The sequence below is a fragment of the Canis lupus genome, chromosome 17 (genome assembly GCF_003254725.2).
Source record: "Canis lupus dingo isolate Sandy chromosome 17, ASM325472v2, whole genome shotgun sequence".
NCBI lineage: Eukaryota > Metazoa > Chordata > Mammalia > Carnivora > Canidae > Canis > Canis lupus.
The window spans coordinates 62,435,603-62,452,323 of NC_064259.1; the positions used below are offsets into that span (position 1 = coordinate 62,435,603).

General features: G+C 45.4%; 1 protein-coding gene across 39 annotated transcripts in view; it reads right to left on the reverse strand.

Moving 5' to 3' along the window:
• Nucleotides 1-10,664: 10,664 nt before the first annotated feature.
• Nucleotides 10,665-16,721, reverse strand: part of LRIG2 (leucine rich repeats and immunoglobulin like domains 2) — a 154,559-nt gene continuing 148,502 nt past the window's right edge. For 38 of the 39 annotated variants that reach the window (XM_049095839.1, XM_035701016.2, XM_049095833.1 and 35 more), the window contains one exon: nucleotides 10,665-15,932. In XM_049095839.1, coding sequence (XP_048951796.1) covers nucleotides 15,706-15,932 — 227 coding nt within the window. In that variant the 3' untranslated portion in view covers nucleotides 10,665-15,705. The remainder of the gene's footprint in view (nucleotides 15,933-16,721) is intronic. The other variant, XM_049095840.1, reaches the window with a different exon arrangement.

The following is a 16,721-nucleotide window of genomic DNA, read 5'->3' on the forward strand; positions in this document are numbered from 1 at the left end:
AGCAAAGGAGACCAATGACCCAGACGTGACAGGGAAGGCAGCTCCTTGCCCTCTTAGCTGCCCCGTGCCTCAGTTTCTTCTTCTGTACAATGGGGATAATACCTCATGGCTTCTTGTCAGGACAAGGAGAGCCTCTGCAGAGTGCTGGCAGCAGTGCCCACACCGCATCAGCTCCATTACTGTCGTTGCTCCTGCCCCAGACGCATATGGGAACAGCAGGTCCCCTGGAGGGATGTGCAGGGCGGGGCAACAGGAGAACTTCCTGAACTTCCCAGTGGCTGTGCAGGCCTCAGCCTAGAGCCAGGCAGCGGGCGCAGCATTAGTTCACAGTGTTTCGGAGCAGCCCCAGCTGCGGTGAGAGGCCTGGCCCAGCACTAGTGGCTGCCCTTGTGCAAGGGCCGGGGGCACAGGCTGGCTCCAACCCGGGCCTCAGTTTACTCCCCCACAGAATGAAGTGACAGCACCAAACTGTCCCTACATCTGACTATGCACCGGAACCCCTTGGGGACATCGTGAAATGCAGACCCCGGGGCTCTGCCAACTGGTGCCAGGTCCCTGGAAGTGGAAACGAGAATCGGTGCTTTACCGTGCTCACTGGGCGGTCTTGATGTTCAGCGGGATCTGAAAGCCGCTGCCCCGATGTGCCCGGAGGCCCCGACGAGCCGGGAGGCCCGTCCGCCGTGCACCTGCTGATGGCACTTACTGGCTCACAGGGGTGGCTGTGGCCTCAGCTGTTGGGGCGCTGGCCTGGGGGAGCTCCCGAAAGCTGTACCGCAGCCCCAGGGCGCTCTTCCAGACTTCAGTCACCCCCAGAGGCAAGAAGTCCTGCTTTCTGTCTAATGGAAGCCTCCAGCACAGCGTTCCACTGCACGCTCCCCAGGTTCTGCTCTGAGGATTGAGGACAGGGCCAGTCAGTGCCCTCAGGCTCCACCCCTCACGACCCCAAGGCTGCCAGCGGAGATGGCTCTTGACTTTGGCCCTTTCCTTCCATTCCCATTGTTCCTGCCCTGTTTCGGGCTGTCAACACCCCCTGTTTGGACCATCTAACAGTTTCCTAGCCACTCTCCTGCCCTCCAGTCTCTCTCCTCCTCAAGCATTTCCTCATGGTATCAGCAGTCATGTCCCTACGCCCACCTCTGATTGCATCATGTCTCTAGCACACAACCCTCCACACCTGTCAACCAAAACCGAACTCCTCTGACGGGCACTCGAGGACTTTCAGAGCCCAAACCAACCAACATTTCTGTTTCACCGCTTATTATCTCTCTCTCTTGCATACCGCCCTCTGGCCAAGAACCACCTTGAGCTATAGTTAATTCTCTTTGAGTTTGTTTGATAGAGGGTTTCCCAAACTTGTATACCTTGGAACTCTCTCTCTACTCCTGCCCACTTTTTTTTTTTTAAAGATTAATTTGTTTATTTTGAGAGACAGTGCACAGACAGTGAAGAGAAGGCAAGAGCCTTAAGTAGACTCCACACTGAGCGCAGAGCCCAAAGCAGGGCTTCATCTCAGGACCCTGAGATCACAACCTGAGCTGAAACCAAGAATCAGAGGCTTAACTGACTGTGCCATCCAGGCCCCCTACTCCTGCCTATTTTTCACAGCAAGATACCTATAACATTTCATGGATACTAAGTGATTCATGGTACTCAGTTTAGGAAACACTATGCTTTTCCATCTGCTTGTCAATGGCTTGACTCTATTCTAGAATCTGCTTAGGTCTTGAACTCCAGCTCAGAACAACCAACTGATGTTGTCATGCCTGCTATCTCACCATCGGACTGTTTCTATCAGGGTTTACGGAGGCATGGAAACCAGGACATGTCCCCACACTTACCCTTTCTTTGCTATCCTTCCTGAACTGGTACCACATTTTCCCCAAAAGTTGAATTGCCCAAGGTCCGTCTTGATTTACTTAAATGGGCACAGTTGGCCATTCAACCAGTTTTGTTTTCCCGACCTCCAAATAAACAGCTTCCGCGTCTCCTTAGCAATTCAAGCAGGTAAGTATCTACCTCTCCTGGGGCTACTCCCTTTCCTGTATCTATGACAGACTGCTGTTGATTGATCACAGCACTTGCTCCTAAGTTCCAGATGTGATGGTATAGATTCAGAATCCTCCCCTGGCCCCACATCCCAGGCAGGTATTATCCATCCATCAGAGTTGGCATGCCAGTTGAGACAGTCCTATTTACTAGCAATGACCTAGTTGATTAAATAGCGAATGTGTTTACTAGGAAAGCCCTGTTGAGTTTCAATTTCAACTCCCTTACGGAATCTCAAACTAGAGTAGTCTCTAGTTACACCCCATCTACTCCAAGCCTTTCAGGCTAGAGTATCAGGGTTGTGGGGAGGATTTATTAGAAGCCTAATTTGGCATAAGAATTGGAACTATACTGCCAAGGTCAGAAAAGCTTCCACTACCGATTGTCCTGGAGCTTTGTCCACCTCCCGACTCTTGCCAGACCTCACAGAAGTAAAGAAGAGCCCCTGAGAGGCTACAAAACAAAGGACAAACTACCCCTAGAAAAACAACTCCCTGGGGCAGACAGCACTTGGAGACAGCCTTCCATGTCCCCCAGCAGCAGCGAGGCTTTCAACTTGGCTGGAGCTGATGCAACTATCAGCAATGGAACCATGTGCAGTGGAAGGATTGATGTCTTTGGTCAGATAAGAGGCTGCTCCAGTTTCTTCTCTCCCCTCCTCTCCCTCCCCTCCTTTTCCTCCAAGCTGATCACATTTCCTTGGTGATTTTCATGCTTAGTCAGTAGGTCTTAGGGGACAAGTGTGAATTCCGTGGGGACTTTGTATAAAGTACTCTGTACTAGTGTTATCCTTTGTATCTTCCTTCCTGCCGTAAGCATTTATTAAACACCTACTGTATGCTATGCAGTGGGCACCGTTGTAGAAAAGCAAGCCCTTGAGAACTCACACTGGAGCCACCAGGAGAGGCTGTATATTCAACAAAGATAATGTTGCTGCTCAATCAGCAGAAAAATGATTTTCAAGTTGTTTTCTCTCTTCTTTAGACCTCAAGAGAGCTGTAAACTGTGTGGGAGAAAACTGAGAGCCTGGAAGCTAAAATGCAGGAATTCCAAAGGATTTTACAAAATCGTGAAGAGCCCTCATAGGGTGAACACAAGCCAGGTCTCAAACCCAGGATACTACAGAGATGAGTGGGACACTTCCTAGCCTTGACTTATTGCCAGGAACTGTTTAATTGTTATATATTCACTCCTAGGTCCCTAAAATAGTGCTAGGAATTAAATACTATTATTATCGTCACTTAAAAGATGAGAAATCAAGGCACAAAGAGGTTAAATGTCTTGCCCAAGGCCAGCAGCTGAGAAGTGGTGGAGCTGAGATTTGAACCTACGTAATGTCCTTGCAGATCCTAAACTACCTCAAATATATACGTGGAAATAAACAGCAGAGTGCTAATTCATGGATCTACGTGGGGCGGGGTGGGTGACTGGATGAGCTTCTTACCCGGGCCTTCCTAGTGGAGACAGAAGGTTTTGATAGATAGGAGCACAGGGTGCCTACCGTCCCCCACCCCCAGACTTTTAAGGAAGGCTTCTTGAAGGCTAGCCACTGCCCCAGGCCCACTCCCGCGTCCCTGTCCCCCTGACAGCAGCAGCCCGGTGGTCTAGCACCTGACTAGGGGTACAGTCTTCACATACTTGTGTCCTTGAGTGCCACACACAGAGACGGATCTGCCTGGGCCCCTTCATGTACTCGCACAACTCCGCCCGATATAACTGGTACCTAGTGTGGCACCGTCCTGACCTGGTCCTAGAAGCTCGAAGCCCTAACTTCTAGACTGGACTCTAGCACCTACTGTCCCTTGATTTTTTTTTTTCCTCCATCTGTAAATATTTATTCATTCAGTAAACAGTTTTGAGCAATTTCATCGTGCCCCGAGACCACCAAGGTGATTCAGTAGTTGCCCCCAAGGAATTCAGGATTTGCTGGTAGAGACAGAGCGGGAAGGGGCTCTTTGTGATGCCCCTCGGCCTCCTGGGTCTCCGGAGACCTGGCCCTCCCCGCAGCCAACTTGAACCGCCGATGAGGTCACACAGGGGAACGTGCTCTGCAAACGGGAGGGGGAGATGGGGCGGGGCGGGAGGCGGAGGCCCAGGAGCGAGGCCGGCCGTGCAGACCTGGGGCAGGCAGGTGCTCGGCCTGGGGCTGCGACCTGGGCGAGGCCTCCCCGACGCGGGAGGCTGAGGCCTGGAGCTCGGGCTCATCACCCCAGCGGGCCGAGCCCAAATCCTGGCGCCCCGGCCAGGCTGCTGTGAGCTCCGGCCGGCGGGAGCCTGCGCCCTGGAGCGTCGCTGTGCTTGGGGCCGCAGCTGCCGCGGCCGCTCGGCTCCCTGACCCCTCCCGCGCGGTCCCAGCCGCAGCAGCGACGACGGGAGGAGGCCGCTTTCCACGAATCCCTTCCGGAACCGGGTGCCCCGCCGGCCCGAGGTGCCGCGGCCGCCGCCCGCGGTGCTGAAGCGCCCCCTGGAGCCAGGTCCCGCTCGCATCCTTCCCTGTGTACGTCCCTAACCGGCCTCCCGGGGGACGGGAGGCAGAGATGCTCCAGGACTCGGGCGCGCGCGCGCGGCAAAGTGGCAGAGGGCAGCGCAGTCCTCTCGCCGGCGAGCAGGCGCCGTCCTCCCATAGGGCACGCTCAAGGGCTGACGTGCCGCACCGGGACGGGCTCCTCCCTGGCCGGGGACTCGTGGGAGGGCACCAGTTTCTCACGCGTCCTAAAATCTGGATCCAGGGGATCCCCGGGGGGCGCAGCGGTTGAGCACCTGCCTTCGGCCCAGGGCGTGACCCCGGAGTCCCAGGATCGAGCCCCACATCGGGCTCCCTGCATGGAGCCTGCGTCTCCCCCTGCCTGTGTCTCGGCCTCTCTCTCTCTCTCTCTCTCATTAATAAATAAATAAAATCTTGGGGGAAAAAATCTGGATCCAGAGAACAAATATGCAAGAAAACCCTCCAGTCTGCCCTGCCCAGACCCCAAGCCATCCCATCTCCTATCCCACACTCCAGGTTCTCTGGCTAGTTTGGCCAAAGGGATTTTCAGTGGATAAGGCCTCCTTTTGGGGAGAGTCTGCAGATCCTCCTCACATTTCTGGCATCAGCTGCTCTACACCACGCATGAACACACATTTATCACGAGCCATTTATTCAGTAGTAGTTGGAGGAGTCTACAAAGACACCAACAATAAGCCAATAGTTCAAAATCAGCACAGTTATTTTTGCCTGAGGAAAATCCAAGCCAGATGGTGGCAGAGTATCAGGAAAAGTAAAGCCAAGCTCCCAAACTGAGCAAGGAGTTTTGTAAAATCCCCTTACTTTAGGTTTTTCTGCTCAATCCTTTGCTAGACCAGCAATTTAGCTTCCTACCAACTGGGTTTATTGAACTCTTAAGTATCACTGGAAAACAAGATACATAAGATATTCAAGCTCTCGTCCATCCAAGCGTCCTGGTTCATGTCTTCGTTTGCAAGCAGCCACTCGTCCCTCCTCAGACCAGTGGCAATTCAAACAAGGGGCAAATAAGTTCTGAGGAGCTTTGGGGGAAACTGGAATGGTGTTTGAATCTATTAAAAAGCTACAGCTGACCCGAATGGATAAAGTCCAGTCTATTGACTGGACAAAGGGCCCAGAGGAACTGAAGTTGCCGCTTCCTTTAGCCATACTCCCAAGTAAGTCAGATTTACTGAAACTGAAGTGTTTGCTTCTCCACGGGAGAAACTATTCCGCTTGGTGGTCACAGTAAAGTAGCCAATATTTGAACCAACTGTTCTGCTTCCAGTCTTCCCAATGCCATCATCTGCTGTGGCATGAAGCCAACATATTAAGTACCAAAGAGAATATTCTGAAAAGCAATTAGATTTGCCACAGATAGTCACAAACATTCTTAGGCAATTGTTAGAACTACATTGCAGGGTCAAATTTGTGGACCAAGGAAGACCCCTCCCCCCCCCCACTGAAGAATAATGTTCATTGGAGGTCAGCTCACGCAACACACTTCCTGGGAGGTTCAGGACTTGTTTCCCACTTCCGTCATTTAAACTAGACAGGCTCTTCATCCCCTGTAAAGTCCCATGCACATGTTTATAATTATTCTTCTTCTGAAGTGAGTTCCCTCTCCAGAGAGTTAAGAGGAACAATGGGAAGAAACAGACACCCTGGGGGCAGTGATGAGGGAGGGTCTATGCACCTGGAAAAACCACACTAAAATTCAGAGCTGGAAGGGGCCTCTGAGAGCACCTGGTGACTTCCCAAGATCATGTGGTTGGCAAGGGGCAGAGCTGGTCAGAATTCCAGTCCCACTGACTCCTCGCTGGGGGCACTATTCACTTAGTCATCATTTTAGGAGGCTGTGTCTAGTTTCTAAATAAAGTCCAGCTAGCAATCCAGATCTCCTGTGCTACCCCCTGAAATGACCCTGAGAAAACGGCTGACATTGCCTATCTTGAGTAGGTGGAATAGGATGGAGTGGGTAGGGCAGGGCAGGGGGAGCTTTCCATCCTGAGTCCCCTGAGTCAAGCTAACAACAGCCAAAACTTACTGAGCACTGTGCTGGGCACCATGCTTAGTACTTTGTATGCATTAGCTCGTCTAATCCTCTCAACTACCCTAATAGGTAGGCCTGATTATTTCTACTGTACAAATGAGGAGAATGTGGCACAAAGGACCTAAGGAACAGGCTTAAGCTCCCACAAGGGATAGGAGTAGTAAGGTCTGGCGGGTTGTAGTCCGGCTCTGTTCTACATCAATGCCAGTCCTCTGAACCACGTACTTTTAAAACCATATGGTAAATGCAGGGCCCAGGGAAACTCAAATTTTGCTGACCGCAGGGAATCCTCATGCTCTGGCTAGGTGTCCCAGACCCCCCCAAGTGGGGATCTCCACCACAGTGGCACATTCAGGACTTCACGGTTTCTTGCTTCCTCTGCCCAGACTCTTTAGGCTGGGAGGTTGCGGAAACGTAAGTCGAGCAGTAAGCAGGGAAACATTCAGGACTGGAGGCTTTAGTGGGGACAGAGGAAAGCAGGTTTGTTTTCTCAACCACAGGTATTCTAAAAGACACGCCCTGCCTTCAAGAGCTACAGAAGGAATCCCGTGAAGGCTCCCAATGGGAGGAACACTGAGACTTTCCACAGGGAAGATCGGGAGGTAATTTTTAAACTTTTAACCTTGCTGGGTGGTAGTCTTTTGAGCTCAAGGGACCTTAGGAAAACAGGACGCATTTGGCAGGTGAGACAGGCAAGTAAGGTGTGAGAAGATGCCCTTGCTCGTGGAGGGGTGGGGCCCAGGAGGCAAAACTCCTGCCAACAGGATGCACTGCTTTTTCTCCAGATCTGCAATTGTGATTTGGTGCTTCTCCAAAATTCTCAGCACTGCACACTTGAATCTTAAAGTCCCTCTTCAGTGAGAGCACATCTGTGTGGTCCCCAAGCCACCCGCAGGTCACAGGTATGAAGAACAGGGCCCTGGGAGCCGCAGTAATTCACTGTTGGACAACTGGATTTCTTCTCTGCACAGTTTCTGGCACATGCACACTCCTGCACTTGTCTCTGGAGCTCCTCCAGAAGAAATCATTCGAGCTAGCCTCCTTCACTGCCGACCTTCACCACATGCCTTCTTGTTTTTGAGACAGAGGGATTCGCATTGGCTTTGATGGAGCATTTAAAAGGTCTACAAAATCAAACTGCTTGATCTGGTGTATAACTCAAGTCTTCCACGCATGGAATTCTACTTACTGATGTAAAAACCTGGCTTCTTCTTGGGAGAGAAGAATAGGAGCTTAAAGGCACTTACTCTCGAATGCTCCAAATGCCCTGCCTCTTTGTTCCCAGAGGCACTCAACTTAGACTTACCTGTAAACACACGTTGGTTTCTTGCATCTGGCGAACGCTGTTCAGAGCTGCAGTCACCTTTTGTTTGAATCCCGGTGAGGCTAGTGATGTGCATGCGTGCATCAGGGATACAGGTAAGCTGGCCAGCGCCCCGCATTTGCATTGCCAGTTTCTCTCCAGGACTTTGCAGTACGGAAAGCACTGACTGGGATCAGAAGATCTAGAACGCGGGCTTTGGATTATGTGACCACAGGCAAATCCCACAGCCTGAATGTAAGAAAATTCTGCCAAGCTGGTTATTGGAAGACTGCATTAGTTTGCTCAGGCCGTCTTAGACACCACAAATGAGATGCCTTACACAACAGTTGGGTTTTTCTCAGTGCTGGAGGCTAGAAGTCCATGATCCATGTGTCAGCAGGTTTGATTACTTCTGAATTCTCCCTGGTTGGCCTGCAAGTGGCTGCCTTCTTACTGTGCCCTCATACGCTCTTTCCTCTGTGAACATACATGTCTGGTGATGAAATTTCTTCTTCTAAGGACACCAGTCATACCGGATTAGGGCCTACCCTGATGATCTCATTGTAACTTCATTACCTCCTTAAGACATTATCCAGTCACCTACTGAGGTCCTGGAGATTAGGGCTGCGGCATCTGAATTCGGGGAACACACAATTCAACCCATAACAAAGACTGAAGGACAAAGGTGATAAAAGCTCACATTTTTCCTGTCTTTGGCATAAGGAAAAAACTTGTGGTTTGGAATACTTCAGCATCACTTCTAGCTCCTGGTTCTGTTGCTTGCTAATTATATAAATTTGGGCAAGTTGCTTGTTTCATCAGCTGTAAAATGGGAAAAGAGTATCTCCTCAAAGCAATTTTTGTGAAGATCAAGTGCTGAAGTGGTTAACAGTATCTGGAAGGGGTGGGCACAGTGTATTTGCTATTACTGCAGTATTTCCTCCTAGCAATAATTGTGATTATTGCCTCCTACTTGCTTCTTTTTGTCCAAGTGCTTTGTCAACTAGCCTTGGTGATGGCCGGTGAACCAAATAAAGTGAGAAATTTCTGTCCTAGGGATTTCAAGAAACATTGCTCGGTTGGCTAAGAGACAGCAGCAGAGGTGGCAGCAGGAATTTCCCCAGTGGAGCCTTACTTCAGCGATTACACAAGTCCGCATCAGACCCCAGTATCGGACCATGGCCCTCTCAGTGTGATGGCCCACCCGCTTCCTCTTCCTCTTCACGTAGTTCATGACGGTTTCCCCAGTAACAAAAGCCACAGGCAGCCCCACCGAAGAATCTTGCCAGAGGACAACAGGACTAGAAAACAAACCGCATGCTACAAAAACTCCCATCATGCAAGCAAGCAGCTTTAGGTATGAGCTGAAAAGGTGTTTTAAGTCACTGCTTCCAGTCAGGAAGGCCTCAAGGAACAGAAGTCTGGTTCTCAGTTTCGATCATTCTAAACCAGCAAGAATAAAAAGAACTCTAGAAATCAGTAAGACCAATCCCCATCATGACCTATAACCATGTAACGACATGGTTACTCTAAAAAGCAGTCTGCAGATCTGTGCCTACCCATAGACTATCTGCTACTGGTCCATGACAAAGTACAGAAATCAAGAGTAACATTTAGAAACTTTAACAGCAGTTTGACAGTAATTTTATATCCATTCAGTCTATAATAAAAATATGGTTGTATTTTGTCTTATTTTTTCTAGAAATTCACTTAACTATATTTTACAAAAGTACTGGTCCATGGCCACTAGTTCAAGCAGCATAGTGCTGGGTTACAAGCTTCTAAATACTTTACTGTGAACAAGTCTAATAACTTAGCAGGATGAGGCTGCTTGGGCTCCAGTATATCCCCCTCCAAATAAAAAAATACAATAAAACCACAGCATTTTTCTTCATTCCACCTTGTAAGAAAAAAAAAAAAAGATACATTGTTTTCTTATCAGGAATATAATAAAAATCAGCTTCCACTGTACATTCCAGTCCAAACTTCATCATATTGGACGTCATCAATGTCCAGAGGACCTTTTATTCAAATATTTCTGAGGACCACAGATACAATACCCCGTTCAAAACTAAAAGGTATCAGTGGGGAAAATTCTGGATGTGAGTCAGAAAATCTGGATTCAAGTCCTGGCTTTACCACCTAAAAGCTCTTTTGACATTAAGTGATAATCTCACTGAGCCAATTTCTTTAACCACAAAAGACATGGAGATTACAAATGATCTGCCCAATCTACATCTTATGAGTGTTGTGAGATTCAAACAGAGAATGTCTGTGGAAAGTGTCCCATAAAGTGCAGAAGTACATGATGGAATATTGTGGGCCCAGCCTTCAAAGAATAAAATAGGAGCTTTTTGACAATCTCAAAAGAAATAGTACCTAATATAGTACAGTGAGGAAGCTGACCAGAATACTGATATTCCTCAAACATTTTGCTAATTTTGAAACAAACAATATGCCTTCAAATCCTTCCCTGTGTAAAAAGCACTTATTTTCTAATGAACTATTAAGTGTGTTTGTTTCCATTCTGCCAGGCATCTAGCATCACGGTGGACACAATGAGGCAGGCAAAGAAGAGCACACAGCATCAGCCCTTGGGCGGCCCACAGCTGCAAGGGTGTTCCAGGGGCAGGCTCCAGATAGTACGGGACTCAAACACAGCAGAAACCAGAGAGAGGCAATGACTCATACAACTATTTGGAGACCCTCTCAAAGAACCACAGACTTAAAAATACACCATTTCCCTCCTATACTTCAGGCAAGAGAAAACCAGAAAATCGTAATGTATTTTAGCTTTATTGGAGACATAGTACAGTAGACAGACAGGTAGACAAACACATGCCTTATAAAATATACATTCTCATGTGTGAGAAAATATAAATAGATACTAGGGAAGGACCACACGGAACAACTTGGCTTATAACTCTCTTTTGGTACGTCTAGTACCAGGGCTGCTCAGACTGACGTCCTCTGATGGGAGAAAGGGGGAACAGAAGAAATAGTAGGTAGAAATAGTCTATGGATCAAGAGGCCACTTTAAGTAGCCAAGAGATATTCCAAGAGCACTTGACCACCTGATGATCAATTCTCTTTCAAAACAGTTGGGAGTTGATAAAAGATCACTTTACTCTTTATATCTAAAAACAGGCTCAAATCAAGTTGTTTTTTCATCATCACCCCACCCCACCCATTGGTGGAGATTATTAGGACTGCTAAGAAATACTCAACACACAACTTTGGAGCACGTCCAAATATTATTCTCATACACACAGACACACACATATATCCCTACACACACATATATCCCTACCTCTTATTACCCACAAAATCTTCAGATGATTCGTGGGCTTGCAGGTGTTGTTTTGTATGGAGCAGCTTGTAATATTATCTCTTAATTTAGAACTTAAGTTATTTTTGTCAACAAATCAGGCAGTTGTCCAAAAAAGAAAAAAAAAAAAAAAAAAAGAAGGCTAACTGATGTTGGTTTAGACTGTACTCTAAACAAAACAGTTCTAAGTTAGAAGCAGGAGGGGAGGACATCTGCCAGACTGAACTGGGAAAGAGAACATATCATAGAAGAATGAGACATTCCCTGCATTTTTGTTGCCAAAAATCTCAGCTCAACCTTTTAAGGCCCACACAATTACCTCTGTAATCTGCATTAAGAAGCAAACTCAGAAATGGAGCACATAGCAAAAAATTGCAGTATATTTACTTCTGTTGCTCCATTACCTCCTAGAATTTCTGTGGACTTTTTAAAAAATTTTATTTATCTATTCATGAGAAACAGAGACAGAGAGAGGCAGACACACAGGCAGAGGGAGAAGCAGCTCCATGCAGGGAGCTTGATGTGGGACTCAATCCTGGGTCCCCAGGATCACACCCTGGGCTGAAGGCGGCACTAAACCGCTGAGCCACCGGGGCTGCCCAATTTCTGTGGATATTAAAATGACTGGAAAAGGCTAGAACGCACTTGAGTTATATACTGGGTGAAAGGCTAAACACCACAATTCCAACCCCATTCCAACTGGAGTCCTGCTAAGAAGAAACAGGAATAAAAATTAAAGAGTAAAAAGGAGGGTTATAATATATAAGTTATTAAAGTTTTTATTATGGTAATGCCATTTGTGTAACTAGTTATAGACTTTAGATAAGCCCAGACTTTCATGTTTTCAGCCATTAACCCAGGAGAGGCTTCTTCTGTTAACCAAAAACCAAAACTCTTTAGCTGAAAAAAATTTCTTAAGTGCTCTATACTTACGGCATATAAAGGATTTTGAAGGAAAAAAGTTTTAGAACTGTTGGATTGCTTCTGGAAATTTCCAATGATAAAACTGAGACCTAAAAGTCATCTTGCTCATTCCATTCTCAATGTAGACATTTCTTCAATGCTACTAAAATGATTTAGCCTCCATGCGTACTTTTCCCACAAAATGCTGATTATTCTAATTATCGGACAAACCTGTTGGAGAATTAATTTATACAGAATCACTGGCAAGTGTATACTGCACCTCCCTGTTAAGTTCTGCCCCACAGAACAGGGGCAGACATAACCCATCCTCAGGAATACAGAGTGACTAATCCTGTTTCTTGGCAACACTTTAATTAAAGGCTTTAATCATATCTCCCATCTTTTAGGAAAATAGGTAACAGAGTCTATGCTGCTTGACGTCTTACTGTTGCTTTTATAGCACCACCATGGGCAGTGAGAAGGCAACTATTTTTAAATATGAAAGTTACCTTTCAGAAAAATACACATAAAACACTGTGAGAGGGCACATTAGAGGGTTTCTGATACTTCGAATCCCATAGAGCAACCTGTACAACTAGGGAAAGTGCTTTAGAAGCTGCTGAATGAATGACAGAAAGCCAAAGGCTTGGGTATAGACCATGTGCCAGTAGGGTGTGAGTTAAAGAAGATGCTATTTCTTCCAGGTAGACTTGAACAATCAGCCTGAGAGGGGCACAAATTAAGAGGATTTATGTAACCCTACCGATATGCGATTACCACTGGGTGAGGGGCAGAGTAGTTCTCTTGGCATCTTAGTTTGCCTTGCTTGCAATGTCCCTGATTAAAGAGGCAGACATCACATTGCTGGGAAAACACTGATGAGCCACTAACCCTGTTTACAGTAGAGGGAAAAATCACTGCTTGGTCAAAAACATGCAATAATGAAAAACTTCAGGAATTTCTTCTCCTAAGATTAGAATTTATTACATTTATTTTTATTTTTTTAAGACCTGGGGTAGGCTCTTCACGTTTAAACAAACTCTGGACTAGTCTTTTAGTTACTTCAGCAAGCTAAGGGCATCTGGAAGGACATCTCAGTCATTTGAGTTGACATTAGAGAGAAACTGGTCATTCAGGAGCCCAGATTCTGACAGTCATAGGAGGAGCAGGACCACTGCTAGAGCAGAGGCAGCACTCCTGTCGTCTAAGTTTCCTAGAACATTGGTTCACAGCCTGCTTTGCAGTCCTGTCACCCATGACAGCTAATGTTCACCTGCAGCCTCGCTCTAACTACACCTTTTCATTCAAGAAAAGTTCGTCAGAATTTGAGTGAAAGGAGAGGACAGTCACAAGATAACCTGTATGAGTGGATACATTTGAAAGGTTAGGGGTCACAAGCTAGCTGCAAATCAGTCACTGCGCACCCCTCAAATGATTCTGCTGCTCTGGCATGTGGCAGCATTAGCATTCAGACCTGCTGCTCTATAGAGCAATCGGTAGTTTCCATTGAGTCAAGATTCCTTGTTTACTGAGATGGTTTCAAAACAGAATAGCTCTTCTCCTCCTGAGTATTTCTTACACTGTCCCTCCTACTATGGAGGAAGTGAATCTGGCTCAAGTCAGAGTAAGCAACATCACTCTTGTTACTCTAACAAACATTTCATGAAAGCAGCTTTTTATTAGAGTAGCATAATCCTCCTTGGTTCCTGGAGGGATCACAGATTCACAGAATGTTACAGCTGGAAAGGGCTTAAGAGCATCTAGCAGAATGCCCTCATTTCATAAATGAGAAAATCAGGCTGAGAAGACACTTGCCCCTGATTGCACAGCCAGTAAGGAGCAGAGCTGGGAACAAAATCAGGTCTCCTGATTCCAAGTCAGTCCTGTACAGATTACAGTACAACCTAGTAAGGAAGAAGAGGAACCACAAGTTGAGAAGATAGGAAAATAGTGATATTTAAGAAGTTCAAAGTAAAAATAAACAGAGGCCGACAGTTTAAAAAAGCAAAGAGCGAATGGCTTGGTGGTACAAAACAGCTAAAGCGATGCGACTGCCTATGGGAGAAAAAGCTAAGATTGAAAACTAGTATGCAATTCAACTTTCTGGCAAAAAGGAAAGATATGTGAGTCTAGAGCCCCTGAAATGCACATTAACTAAGAAAAAGATATTTTCATTTAAATGATGCAAGTTATCCAGTATGCGACTGGTACTCACTAAATTGAGAGGACAGAATCTGATAGCCTAGGTAAGGAAATCTGAAAGCACAAAGAAAAAAAAGAACTTCAGTCCTTTACATTCTAGGAGAGTATTAAATCCTTTGTTTACATAAAGCTTTTCCTATCAGAAATTCAAGAGAACTTTTTGGCTGAAATAATCACTTGTATAAAACAAGGAAAACACTAAAGCTTTAGAGTATAAGCATTTGTGCACATTTGACTTACTCCCAAAAGCACTCTTCCCTTCTTAAGATACACTGTGCCTTGGTAGAAGAGATATAAAAAAATAAAAAAATTAACAGAAAAGTAGCAATCTTTGGTTTCCTCATCAACTAAGTACTTTGCTGAAAGAAGATATTCCCAAAGGAAATTTTCCTTTGTCCATGTGCACATGACTATGACAAGACTGCTAGGCTTTTGAGTCTTTTTATGCTAGAAAAGTAATATTATCTGGCACTTGTAAACAGATGGTAAATGACTAAATGTATGAACTTTTAGTTATGAAGAAAGTGGTTAATTACACCAAGACTGTGTGTTTATGTGTATGAAATCACTAAGTATCCTGCCTCTATACATATACTCCTTAACAAACACATTTTTAAAACTTTAAACAAAGTTTTTAGGTTCACTAAACCACGTTATACAAATTCTGTGGTCTGAGAAGCTGTTGTCAATATTATAACTGGATATTATATATAATTTTGGCATATCAAAAATATTTACAATGCATCGACATATGGTGAATGAATACAAAAATTATTTATAAATGTACATATATTTACAATGGGATCCCTGGGTGACAGGGATAAAAAAAAAAAATAATCATTCACAAGAATACAAAACCCCTTAATGTGGTAACAGTTGATCAAGTCCAGAATTCTTGTCAAAGACCTTGAATATCAAAGCGCCAGTCTCAATTAGATGCTTAAAACCACTGAAGAATCCCAGACACACTTCCCAGAGGGCTCCAGAGTTATTTCTGTTCCTTGGAAGACACTAGAACAGTGATGTTTTCTCAGAATCATTCTGCAGGTTGAGACAACCCAGCATGTTAAGCAGCAATAAAGACTCTCCCTAATAGGCAACGCACAGCTGGGCACATCCCTGTGGAACCATCAGGAAGCACGTTTGTCCTGTATTTTCCTTTGCCGTGCTGCACACATTTTATTAGATATACCCATTTCTGTCAGCCGTCTCCCCTTCTTCATCAGGAGTAAGCCCAAACAAATGCCTGGCCCACCTTGGTGGGGTCAGATGTAATTGTAGGCAGGGTAAAGCAAATGCTGACTCTAGGGTTTCTTCTGAACTCTGAGGTAGTAAATACAAAATTAACTAACTTGAGTCTTTGCTCAGATTTCATTCTGGAGTGAGTTTCATGTGCCCTCTCCACCATCCTGAATGTTCCGAGTCCTACTAAAATCAAAAGTGTGGTCGTGCAACCTGTAACAGGGCATGGGAGAAGTGGAACAGTCTGGGCCACTCTCTGCCAGACCTTCATTTTGATGGAGTTGTGGTCGCTCAAGGACTGGCTGCTGGGAAAACGGAGGATGAGGCAGGCCTAGTTCTTTGCTTATGTTCCACAGAGGCCGCTGCAATGTTTCTGAGAATGAAAGACAATGATCAAGGGCAAATGGAAGTTCAAAATTAATGGTTTAAAACTTAATTATTTTTTACTCAAATCCCCCCAGAAATAGATACCCAATACTCCTTAAATAAGGACATTGAGAGCAAATATATACTCCCATCTTCTTAGCAACATTTAACAAAAGGAAACAAAATAGAACCTGGAACCATGGAATTTCAAGACCTTCTACTCAGCAATCTTAACCAATTATTTACTGAAACCATGCAATACATCCTCCACTTTCATCTATTATTAGTGGTTCTGCTGCTAAAATTTAAAAATAAAATTCTTCAGACACGTGGAAACAAACTAAAATAGTATCCATACTGTAGTGAAAGTTGCATGATACAGACAAAAATCACTGATTCAACACAGCCTTTACAGCTTTAAATAACAAATGCATATGTTAAAAAAATTGTTTTAAAAATAAACTATTTCCCTCCAGCTTCTAGAATACCAATAATTCTAAAACAAAATAACAACTCAAAGCAGCAATTTTAAATTAGATTATGTGTACTTTGGTTTCAAAAATATGCATTTCTCATTCATCTTATCTACTGCAGTGGTGTGTGAGCTCTTTCCCCAAATAATATTTGCTGAAAGCTATAATAAATTCATGGGGATGCATTTTGGAAAAAGTTAGGCAAACATTCTGGAAACAAACGCTCAGAAATAAAAACAAAACCCATGTGAAAAGTAAGGTAGGGCAGGGTTTCTTAAGCTTTAACACACATACAAATAACTTGGGGATCTTGTTAAAGACTC